This window comes from Bos taurus, chromosome 1 (genome assembly GCF_002263795.3).
Source record: "Bos taurus isolate L1 Dominette 01449 registration number 42190680 breed Hereford chromosome 1, ARS-UCD2.0, whole genome shotgun sequence".
NCBI classification, from domain to species: domain Eukaryota; kingdom Metazoa; phylum Chordata; class Mammalia; order Artiodactyla; family Bovidae; genus Bos; species Bos taurus.
Window position 1 is genome coordinate 57610114 of NC_037328.1, and position 12787 is coordinate 57622900.

The window sequence follows — 12787 nt, forward strand, 5'->3', positions numbered from 1 at the left end:
TTTGTTTACTCATCCTATTCTAATTCCTTTAAAGGAATTAGGTAAGGTAGGTTGTTCACATGAGATTTTTTTCTGTTTCTTGAGATAAGCCTATATCACTATGAACATGCCTCTTAGAAATGCTTTTGCTATAGCCCATAGATTGTGGAAAGCTGTGTTTTTATTTTCATTTGTCTCAAGGTTTTTTTTCTGATTTCCTCTTTGATTTCTTTATTGGTTTTTTAATAGCATGTGGTTTAGCCTCCATATGTTTGTGTTTTCCCCCCATTTTCTTGCTGTAATTGATTTCTACTTTCATACTGCTATGGTTGGAAAAAACGCTTGATATAATTTCTGTCCTCTTAAACATATTGAGACTTGTTCTGTGGCCTAGTTTATGATCTGTCTTGGAGAAAGTTCCATGTGCACATGAAAAGAAAGTGTATTCTGTTGGTTTGGATGAAATGTCCTATAGATATCTGTTAAATCCCACTAATCTAATGTGTCATTAAAGATCATTGTTTCCTTATTGATTTTCTGTGTAGAAGATACCTATTGATGTAATTGTGGTTTAAAATCCCCTACTGTTATTGTATTATTGTCCATTTCTCCCTTTACGTCTGTTAATATTTGCTTTATATATTCAGATGTTCTTATATTAGGTGCATGTATGTTAACAAATGTTATATCTTCTTCTTGTATTGAACCTTTTATCATTATACAATGCCATTGACAAAAAGTTATAGAATTTGCCTTAAGGTTTACTTTGTTGAGATGAGTGTTATTACCTTTGTTTTCTAGTCATTTCCAATGCATGAAACAGCTTTTTTCACTCCCTAACTTTCAGTCTGTGTTTTTTTTCATTGAAATATAGTTGATGTACAATATTATATAAGTAACAAATGTACAATATAGTGATTCACAACTTCCAAAGGCTATCCTCCATTGATAGTTACCACAAAACAATGGCTATATTCCCTGTGTTGTACAATATATTCTCATAGCTCATTTTGCATGATAGTTGTATCTCTAAATTCCCTACCCCTATTTTTCCCTCCTCTTTTGCTCACTGCACTGGTAACCAGTAGTTTGCTCTATAAATCTGTGAGTCAGTTTCTTTTTTGTTATATTCACTAGTTTCTTATATTTTTTTAGATTCCACATTTAAGTGACATTATACAGTGTTTTACTTTCTCTGTCTGACTTATTTCACTCAGCATAATACCCTTCAGGTCCATCCCTGTTGCTTCATTACTTCAAATGACAAAATTTCATTGTTTTGTGTTTTTGATATCATATTTTACATCTTTTGTCTGTCACCTATTTATTATAATTATATTTAATTTTCCAATTTTTGTCTGTTAACCTTGCTTATTTAAATGGTTGATACCTAACCTTCTTTATATATTTGCCTTTACTAGTGAGAATTTTCCTTTTCTATAAATTCTTAGTTCTTGCTGTAGCCTTTTCTTTTCTGCTTAAAGAAGACTCTTTAACATTTCTTGTAAGATCCATTTAGATGAACTCTTTTAGGTTTTGCTTCTGAGAAGCTCTTTATTTCCCCTTTAATTCTGAATGATAACTCTGTTGGGTAGAGTGTCCAAGGTTGTAGATTTTCCCCTTTCAGCACTATAAATATATCATGTCCCTCCCGTTGGCTTGCAAAGTTTCTACAGAAAAATAAGCTGATAGCCTTATCAGTTCAGTTCAGTTCAGTTCAGTCACTCAGTCGTGTCCAACTCTTTGCGACCCCCATGAATCGCAGCACGCCAGGCCTCCCTGTCCATCACCAACTCCCGGAGTTCACCCAGACTCACGTCCATCGAGTCAGTGATGCCTTCCAGCCATCTCATCCTCTGTCATCCCCTTCTCCTCCTGCCCTCAATCCCTCCCAGCATCAGAGTCTTTTCCAATGAGTCAGCTCTTCACATCAGGTGGCCAAAGTACTGGAGTTTCAGCTTCAGCATCATTCCTTCCAAAGAAATCCCAGGGCTGATCTCCTTCAGAATGGACTGGTTGGATTTCCTGCAGTCCAAGGGACTCTCAAGAGTCTTCTCCAACACCACAGTTCAAAAGCATCAATTCTTTGGCGCTCAGCTTTCTTCACAGTCCAACTCTCACATCCATACATGACCATTGAAAGAAACATAGCCTTGACTAGATAGACCTTTGTTGGCAAAGTAATGTCTCTGCTTTTGAGTATGCTATCTAGGTTGGTCATAGCTTTCCTTCCAAGGAGTAAGCGTCTTTTAATTTCATGGCTGCAGTCACCATCTGCAGTGATTTTGGAGCCCCCCAAAATAAAGTCTGACACTGTTTCCACTGTTTCTCCATCTATTTCCCATGAAGTGATGGGACCAGATGCCATGATCTTTGTTTTCTGAATGTTGAGCTTTAAGCCAACTTTTTCACTCTCCACTTTCACTTTCATCAAGAGGCTCTTTAGTTCCTCTTCACTTTCTGCCATAAGGGTGGTGTCATCTGCATATCTGAGGTTATTGGTATTTCTCCCGGCAATCTGGATTCCAGCTTGTGCTTCTTCCAGCCAAGCGCTTCTCATGATGTATTCTGCATATAAGTTAAATAAGCAGGGTGACAATATACTGCCTTGACGTACTCCTTTTCCTATTTGGAACCAGTCTGTTGTTCCATGTCCAGTTCTAACTGTTGCTTCCTGACCTGCATATAGGTTTCTCAAGAGGCAGGTCAGGTGGTCTGGGATTCCCATCTCTTTCAGAATTTTCCACAGTTTATTGTGATCCACATAGTCAAAGGCTTTGGCATAGTCAATAAAGCAGAAATAGATGTTTTTCTGGAATTCTCTTGCTTTTTCGATGATCCTTATAGGGGCTCCTTTATTTGTGACTCTTTGTATGTCCCTTGCTGCCTTTAAAATTCTGTCTTTATCTTTAACTTTGCCGTTTTAATATGATATGTTTTAAATCATACCAATGTTTTCTTAGGTCAGTTTTCAATACAATAGAAATAAAAACAAAAATAAACAAATGGGATCTAATCAAACTTGTAATCTTTTGCACAGCAAAGGAAACCATAAACAAAGTGAAAAGACAACCTACAGATTGGGAGAAAATATTTGCAAATGATGCAACTCATAAGGACTTAACTTCCAAAATATGCAAACAGCTCATACAACTCAATAACAAAAAAACACAAATAACCCAATTTTAAAAAATGGGTAAAAGGCCTAAATAAACATTTCTCCAAAGACTCACAGATAGCCAAAAAGCACATGAAAAGATACTCAACATAACTAATTATTTGAGAAATGCAAATCAAAACTACAGTGAGTTACCAGCTCACACTGATCAAAGTGGTCATAATTGATGCGAATCCCTTTGGGTTCATTTTGTTTGGGAATTTCTTCAATTTCAAGAAGCTTTCAGCCATAATTTCACCAAATATATTTGCAACACTTTCCTCTCTTCTCCTTCTGGGAACCCCATAATGCAAATGTTAGTATGATTGATTTTGTCTCAGAGCTCTCTTGAAATTTATTTTTTAATTTGTTTTTCTATTTGGTGCTCTGATTGGGTGATTTTCATTTTTCTGTCTTCCACATTGCTTGTGCATTCTTCTCTATCATCTAATCTGCTCTTAATTCTTTTTAGTGTAATTTTTATTTCAGTTATTGCATTCTTCAGCTGTGACTGGTTCTTTTTTACATTTTCTAGTTCTTTGTTAAAATTCTCACTGTATTCATCTATTCTTTTCCCAAGTTCAGTTGTCATTTTTATTACTAGTGCTTCAGTGCTTTTATCTGGTAAATTATTTATCTCTGTTTCACTAGGTTTTTTCAGGGCTTTTTTCCATGTCCTTTACTTTGAAACATAGTCCTCTGTCTTCTTATTTTGTTTAACTTTCTCTGTCTCTATGAAATTAGGTGAAACAGTTACCTACCTTATCTTAAAGGGATGTTCTTGGGTGGGAGCATTACCACCCAATGCCGCCTGTGTGTGCCTGGTGGTTTTTGTGAGATAGCTGGAACTGAAGTGAGCATGGATCACATATATCCCCAAGGTGTCCTGGCAACCATCACTTTGGTGGGATGTAAGGCTGGAGGTGGAGGAGTAGAGACAGAGCCAGATGTGAGCTTCTCCTGTGCCTAATGGAAGTCACCACCCTATCTGAGTGGGCAGATAGGGTGCAAACCAGGGGCAAGGCCCAAGGGTTCAGAACAGAAGCTCTGACGAGTTGGGTTTCTCCCCAAGTGTGTGAGGGCACTCTCTGCCTTGGTTGGGATAGTGGAAGGGACCCGGGGACTAGTGACTTCATGTCTGTGCTGGGTCACGTTTTCCCCATTGTGCATTCCTTGGTTAGAGACTTGAGTCAGGTCAGAGGGTTTAGAGCCACACTACTGAGCTGATTTTGCTCCTGCTGAAAATATTAGTGTCTACCATGGAACTAGTTTCAGTTCACTTCAGTTCAGTTCAGTTCAGTTGCTCAGTCGTGTCCTACTTTGTGACCCCATGAATTGCAGCATACCAGGCCTCCCTGTCCATCACCAACTCCCGGAGTTCACTCAAACTCATATCCATCGAGTTGGTGATGTCATCCAGGGAACTAGTTTAGCTCCCCGTAAATGTGGGCAGGAACTTGTGTGCTGGTAAAGGTTGCCTCCACCCTTGTCTGAAGCAGGGTTGGGTCTGAGCTGGTTCTGTTTCCTCTAAGTGTACACACTTTTCTTGGTAAGGACAGCCTTCACAATGGAGAGCAGTGCCAGAGCAAGAGGGGATAAAGCTGGCACCCAGTGTGGCTGGGTGTACACAAGGGCTTCTCTGGCAAACTGGCCAGAGCCCCAGGCAGTTTTCTATCTGTTTCTTGTATGTTGTTCCTAGGAGTAAGCAAGCATGTGCAATGCTCTTCAAGAGTGTTATAATACATACACACAATGTAATATTACTCAGCTATAAAAAGGAACACATTTGAGTCAATTATGAGGTAGATGAACCTAGAGCCTATTATACAGAGTGAAATAAGTCAGAAAGAGAAAGACAAATACCACATATTAATGCATATGTATGGAGTTTAGAAAGATGGTACTGATGATCCTACATGCAGGGCAGCAAAGGAGACACAGACATAAAGAACAGAATTTTGGACTCAGTGGGAGAAGGAGAGGGTAGGATGATTTGAGAGAATAGCATTGAAACATATAAATTACCATATGTAAAACAGATAACCAGTGAGAGTTTGATGTATGAGGCAGAGCACCCAAAGCCAGTGCTCTGTAACAACTTGTATGGGTGGTATGGGAGGGAGGGGAGTTGGAGGGGTTTGGGGATGAAGGGGACACATGTATACCTAAGGCTGATTCATGCTGATCTATGGACAATCACACATGAATGATGGTGGGAACCATCACAATACTGTAAAGTAATTATCCTCCAGTTAAATAATTTTTTTAAAAAAGAGTGTTATCTTGGTTTCCTTCATCTCTCTAGTAAGTCCCACTGGTTTTCAAAACAGCTAAAAAGACTCGTCTTACCGGTGTTGGACCCTTGTGCTGGGGCACCTTAAAGTCCTTGCTCCTTCCAGGGAGGATCCCTGAGCCCAAGACATCCCCCTTCTCTTTTGTTTTCCTGCTAAGGTTTGGGTTCTGACCTGATGGCGTCTCCTCTCTTTCTAACTAACTTCATGTGGATCTTTCTTTATAGTACTGGTTGTGGATCTTTCTTTACAGTGCTGGTTATAGAAGAGCCTTTCTGACAGTTTCCATGTTGTTTTCAGTAATAATTGTTCCACATATAATTGTATTTCTGATTTGTTCGTGGGGAAGCTGAGCTCAGCATCCTCCTTTTCTACTGTCTCTGTCTCCCTCTCTGTGTGTAACTTATTGAAGACTCACCAATTTGCTGTTAACAGCAACTTCACAATTGTACATTTCTACTAGTAATATATGAGTTCCAGTTCCTCTATAATCTTGCCTACACCTGTTTTTCATTTCAGCAGTAGTAGTAGTAGGATCCTAGTGGGTGTTAAGTGATATCTCATTTGGTTTTGATTTGTATTTCATTAGTGACTAGTGCGGAGAAGGCAATGGCACCCCACTCCAGTACTCTTGCCTGGGAAAATCCCATGGACAGAGGAGCCTGGAGAGCTACAGTCCATGGGATCACAAAGAGTCAGACACGACTTAGTGACTAACACTTTCTTATAATAATTACATCCTGTATATGTTATTAATGTATCATGGCTTCCCTGGTAGCTCAGCAGTAAAGAATCTGCTTGCAATGCAGGAGACATGGGTTAAATCCCTGGGTTGGAAAGATCCTTTGGGGAAGAAAATGGCAACCCACTCCAGTGTTCTTGCCTGGGAAATCCATGGACAGAGGAGCTTGGCGGGCTATTGTCCATGAGGTCACAAAAGAGTTGGACATGATTTAGCAACTAAATATGTTATATCCCACATACTGACTTTATTCTCAGAAGTCAGACCTTTTTGTTTACATTGGTGGTAAGCTATGTGCAAAAATCTGTTCACTTTCAAGGTCACTTGTGGAGACCTTACAGCCTTTCATCAGCATGGCTTAAGCTGCTTCTGCTTGGACATACCTTGGGCTCCAGTTTTTCCATCACCCTCCATAGCCAGCTTACCTCATTGCACTTCTCCCCCCAATTCTCTGGGCAGTCTTTCTCATCTTTCTCTTCTACTGCCTTTCTGCTGCTGCTGCTGCTGCTAAGTCGCTTCCGTCGTGTCCGACTCTGTGCAACCCCATAGACGGCAGCCCACCAGGCTCCCCCGTCCATGGGATTCTCCAGGCAAGAACACTGGAGGGGGTTGCCATTTCCTTCTCCAATGCATGAAAATGAAAAGTCAAAGTGAAGTCATTCAGCCATGTCCAACTCTTAGCAACCCCATGGACTGCAGCCTACCAGGCTCCTCCGCCCATGGGATTTTCCAGGCAAGAGTACTGGAGTGGGGTGCCATTGCCTTCTCCACTGTCTTTCTAAAGTGCCTATTTAGCACTGAAATAGTTACTCACATGAATTTCCTGTTCAGGTTGATTCTTATCACAAACATTTCCACCACTGATACAAACATTGTGTCAATAGTATTAAACGTGAATGCAAATATACCATATACACACAAACCAAGCATTAGGTTTTCATGGTGTGGTCAATTGTGGCCGTCATAAATATCAGGGCTCAGAAGAAACTGTTTTTTGCTTATTTCACATCTGAACCACAGGCAGTGTGGTTGATTATGTCGAAAATGCTACAGTTTCTGTATCTGTTCTAACATTTTAGCAATATTTTACTTTATCAGAAGTCTCTAAGTGGTTATGACTATGAGTAAGACTTTATTACTCTGTCTTATTTTATTTTGCTTCTGGGAGGGTTTTTTTTCATCTTTTTTTTTCTTGGAATGAAAACTAGTGGTGCTAATAACTCCATGGTTACACTGTAAGATAATAGATCCAACTACACATTCAATGAGTGGCATAACAGAGAGACAGACACACTCTGGATTAGAATGAGTTACAATAGGTTTTATCTCATCTTACCTGTAGATCAAAACCAAAGAGGACAGGAGAGAATTTAAAAACAGATACAAGCACTCATTTTTTTAATCTTTCCTCTCATACTTCTTCAGTTGTAAAACATACAACAAAAGCACTAGATAGTTCAGTTCAGTTCAGTCTTTCAGTTGGGTCCAACTCTTTGCAACCCCATGGACTGCAGCATGCCAGGTTTCCCTGTCCATCACCAACTCCCAGTGCTTACTTAAACTCATGTCCATCGAATTGGTGATGCCATCCAACCATCTCATCCTCTGTCATCCCCTTCTCCTGCCTTCAATCTTTCCCAGCATCAGGGTCTTTCAAATGAGTCCATTCTTTGCATCAGGTGGCCAAAGTATTGGAGTTTCAGCCTCAGCATCAGTCTTTCCAATGAATATTCAGAACTGATTTCCTTTAGGATTGACTGATTGGATCTCCTTGCAATCCAAGGGACTCTCAAGAGTCTTATCCAACACCACAGTTAAAAATTCTTCAGCACTCAGTTTTCTTTATAGTTGAACTCTCACATCTGTACATGACCACTGGAAAAAACATAGCTTTGATTAGACAAACCCTTGTTGGCAAAGTAATGTCTCTGCTTTTTAATATGCTGTCTAGGTTGGTCATAATTTTTCTTCCAAGGAGCAGCCATCTTTTAATTTCATGGCTGCAGTCACCATCTGCAGTGATTTTGGAGCCCAAGAAAATAAAGTCTCTCACTGTTTCTATTGTTTCCCCATCTATTTGCCATGAAGTGATGGGATCGGATGCCACTATCTTAATTTTCTGAATGTTGAGCTTTAAGCCAACTTTTTCACTCTCCTCTTTCACTTTTATCAAGAGGCTCTTTAGTTCTTCTCTTTCTGCCATATATATCCCAATAACAAAAATAAATAAATAAATAAAAATTTTAAATCATGATTTGTGATGAACAATAAATCCATTTAAATATATAGTTTAAACATGAGAGAATTATTTATAAAGAACACAAGTGTTTTAATCTTCAACATGTAAAAATATATATTGAAGAAGGAAATGGCAACCCAATCCAGTATCCTTGCCTGGGAAAATCTCATGGACAGAGGAGCCTGGTGGGCTGCAGTCCATGGGGTCACGAAGAGTTGGACACGACTGAGCGCCTTCACTTTCACTTTTCACTTTCATGCATTGGAGAAGGAAATGGCAACCCACTCCAGTGTTCTTGCCTGGAGAATCCCAGGGACAGAGGAGCCTGGTGGGCTGCTGTCTATGGGGTCGCACAGAGTCGGACACGACTGAAAGCGACTTTACAGCTCAAACGGTTTCTGTTTGTCCCCTACTTCCACGTGTATGTAGCCGCCCTCATCATCCCTACCAGAGTGGTACATTTGTTGTGATTGATGAACAAACAATGATGCAGCATTATCACTCAAATATCATAGTTCACATTCACATTTGTATATGGTAGGGACATTTCTATCTCACATTCAGTAATTACATCTGCCCCTTTTGCCAGCTTAAAATAAAGTAACAATAAATGTAATAATTTTTATTTAAGGTAACATGCTCATATGAAATAATTTTCATACAATAATTTGTCTTTCCTTCTTTTTACACATATTCATAGAAAACTGTTCAGCTAATGTTAAGAGTGGTTGTTTTGAGTGGTGGAATTTGAAGCAGTTACATTTTCTGTATTGCCTGAATGTCCTATAAGAAGGACATTTCACCAAAATAAAATAAAATATATTATTTTTAAAATAACTAAAGAGAAAATTGTATGTCCTAGGAACCTCTGATAAATATTTCCACAGTATATGTTAATGCTGACTTATACCATATTTGGCAGAATTGACTTAGAAAGGTATCTTGAAAAACAGGATACTTGAAAGAGAAAAAGATATAGTAAACAATTTGATTTGGGAAGGTAAGAATAATAAGTGGGATAAGTAGAATACTTCAACAAATATTTATTTAGGCTAATAATTGAAAGCATTTACATCAAAAATAACTCATATTTAAGGCATTTTAGACCAAGTCCCATAGAGTACTAGTCTGCTATGGCATCAGTAACAAAATACCACAGACTGACTGTTTGGGCTAACCACATGGTGTTTGTCCAAAAGGTTGGTTATCAAGGCTAGAGGGTGTGTTTGTTAGTAGTCAACAAAAACCAAAGTTAGGCTTGTGTTAATTTTAAAGAAGATGGGCAAAATATATATATTTATTGACAAAACAAGACAAAAACAAAGAAAGAGAGGAAGCTCTGCAGCTTAAGAGTCTGAGTCTTAACCACCAGAACCTTGTTATAACTCTAGAAAATGAAAGAGACCCGCAGCTAGGAATTTATAGTTAATTCAGTAATTTATAGTCAATTTAGGTAAGCCAAATGATACAGCTCATGAATTTTCATTACTTTTTCACATTTGATAATATCTTATAATTTTATATAATTTTCTAAAGTTTTATTCCCCCAAATTAAGACTAATTCAATAATAAGTGGTCCTAATTCATATTTTCTTTCATCTAAAACAGTAATTCTTGGGCTTTTTAGTTTCAATGTGTCTTTCTACCCTTAAAAATTGTTGAGGATCCCAAAGAATTTGCCATAGGAAAATTTAGAAACACACACACTAATAATACATAAGTACTTACTCCATAAGCCATCAAGGCAACAATATCAACATATGCCATGTAGCATCTCGAAAATGAATGCAAGAGAATGTAAGTGCAAAAAGCAAACATATTAGTATTATTATGAAAATAGAACCTACCTTGAGGACCTCCTGCAAGGGCTCCTAGGACCACATTTCAATTAGAGCTAAGCTAAAACAAGCTTGAAAGCTCAAAGACTGTTCTTCTTTTTTTTTCTTTTTCCTTTTTTTTTTACATTTTTAAAAAAAATTTTATTTTATTTTTAAACTTTACATAATTGTATTAGTTTTGCCAAATATCAAAACGTTCTTTTATCTATGTGTGTGTCAAAAACATTAGGGAGGCAGGAAATGTAGGAAAAAGAAAAAAATAATCTGATTTGTTTATTTGTATTTTTTGGCTGCTCTGGGTCTTCACTGCTGCGCACGTGGGCTTTTTCTAGTTGCAGCAAGTGGTGGGTATGCTAGTTGTGGTGCTCGGGCTTCACACTGTGGTGGCTTTGCTTATCGTGGAGCATGAGCTCTAGGGTGCTCGAGCTTCAGTAGCTGCAGCTGCCAAGTTCTAGAGCTGGGGCTCAGTAGCTGTGTTGCAGGGGTCTAGTTGCCCTGCAGCATGTTGAATCTTCCCAGACCAGGGATCAAACTCATGTGCCATCCGTTGGCAGGTGGATTCTTAACTCCTGGACCACCAGGGAAGTCCTTGTAATTTGATTTAGTACTTGTTGTTCCTCTTTTACCAATTCTAGTTGGCAAAGCAATTGTGATAAAAAGCTATTTACACTTTTAAAGAAAAATCTTTTTTTTTTATTATGTGTTGTGTTATATTTTTTATTAAAAGGAATAAAATATATTCCTTTTTTTTATGTGTTAATTCACTGCTATACCTTGACATATCCAAACATGCATGCATAAAAGACATAAAAGCTTTTCACATAAATGATCAGTTGCTTCCAATATATATTTCTGTCCTTGTTAATAAGAAAAGTAATAGTTTAAGTGATATGTGCGGCATATGGTACAGTGCCTGGCGGAGTAGTAAACATTCAAATAGTGACAATTATTGCTGTTTGTTGTTGGTTGCTGCTGTTGCTACTAGTTTGTTTTAGTAGTTGTTTTTACCAGTGCCATTAGTATTGAATACAAGGACTACCGAGGTAGCATAGAAGGACCATAAATTTTGCTGCCTATGAATTTCCTATTTGAATAAATAAACTTTGAATGTAAAGTCCATTTTGATTAACTAACAGATAAGTTGCATCCAGTAAACTTCCAGAAAGCAATGGATCCCACAATAGTCAGAATGCCCAGAAGGAAAGAGAACCTTAAGGCTGAGTCCAAGGGGTGGAGTAAGCTGGAGGCTCAAGAACTTTAATTACAAGTAATATCTTTAAAGTACATTCCTTATTGACAAGTCAGGTTAATCTATAGTGTATTATTGATGTTAATAATTCTTTTTTGCTCAAAGTAGCAAAGGAATCTGGAAAAAATCAGGTATTTTGCTTTTCTCTAAGAAATATAAGAATTTTCTAGTGAAATTTTACCCGAATGTTCCATGAGAGTTCTTTGGAAAGGGTTCTGCAAATAAGACATCAAATGTCAGCATTCTGATAAAAAAAAAAAAACTCCTTGACCAATGTGCTACTTAATATTATGATATTATAGAAAAAGAGCCTCAGTAAGATATTTGGGGATATTTCCTGATATGATTCACAATAAGGTTTTTTTAAAATATATATATATAATCAAAAACTGCCCGGAGAGCACTTTTTATAGCCTTCCCCATTACTTTTATGACAGTCATCAATGACCCAGTGATTAATTCAAAGCACATTTAAAATTTTTATTCTACCTGACATCTTGAAGGAATTTGACATTTTTGCCCCTTCCTCCCTCAAACTCTTTCATTGGTTTCCACTGATTTTCCTTCCCCATGGACTCCACTCTGTGTCTTTTATTAGATTCTGTTCTTTGGACCATTCCTGAAAATATGGTGTTTCCCAGATTCTATCTTGTGGTTGCTTCTCTATCCAACTCAACATCTTTGTCTAGAAAAATTTGATTCATTGCTTATAAGAAGAAGACTTCAAAATCTGAATCCCATTCTAATTTCCTTTGAATCTGTGTTTCCAACTCATCTGTAAAACATATTAATTCCAAACAAATCATCTCCACTTCTTTCTTTGCATAGGCAAAACAGTCTTTGCAAAAGCAAAACACTCTGTGACATAAATCACAAGCAATATCTCTTTTGATCCACCTCCTAGAATAACAAAAATAAACAAGTGGGACCTAATTAAGTTTAAAAGCTTCTGCACAACAAAGGAAACCATGAACAGAATGAAAAGACAACCCTCAGAGTGGGAGAAAATATTTGCAAATGAAGTGACTAACAAGGGATTAATATCCAAAATATACAAACAGCTCATGCAGCTCAATATCAAAACACCCAAACAGTCCAATTAAAAAGTGGGCAGAAGATCTAAATAGACATTTCTCCAAAGAAGACAGATGGCCAAGAGACATATGAAAAGATGCACAGCATCACTAGTTATCAGAGAAAAGTAAGTCAAAACTATAATGAGGTAGCACCTCACACCAGTCAGAATGGCCATCACCACAAAATCTACCAACAGTAAATGCTGGAGAGGATGT

The 12787-nt window shown here is 37.9% G+C and overlaps 1 protein-coding gene across 1 annotated transcript in view; it reads right to left on the reverse strand.

The window, feature by feature from the left end:
• Positions 1-7475: 7475 nt before the first annotated feature.
• The window catches only part of LOC516008 (CD200 receptor 1-like), a 63520-nt gene continuing 58208 nt past the window's right edge, over positions 7476-12787 (reverse strand). The window contains exon 9 of the mRNA XM_024987554.2: positions 7476-8044. Coding sequence (XP_024843322.1) covers positions 7995-8044 — 50 coding nt within the window. The 3' untranslated portion in view covers positions 7476-7994. The remainder of the gene's footprint in view (positions 8045-12787) is intronic.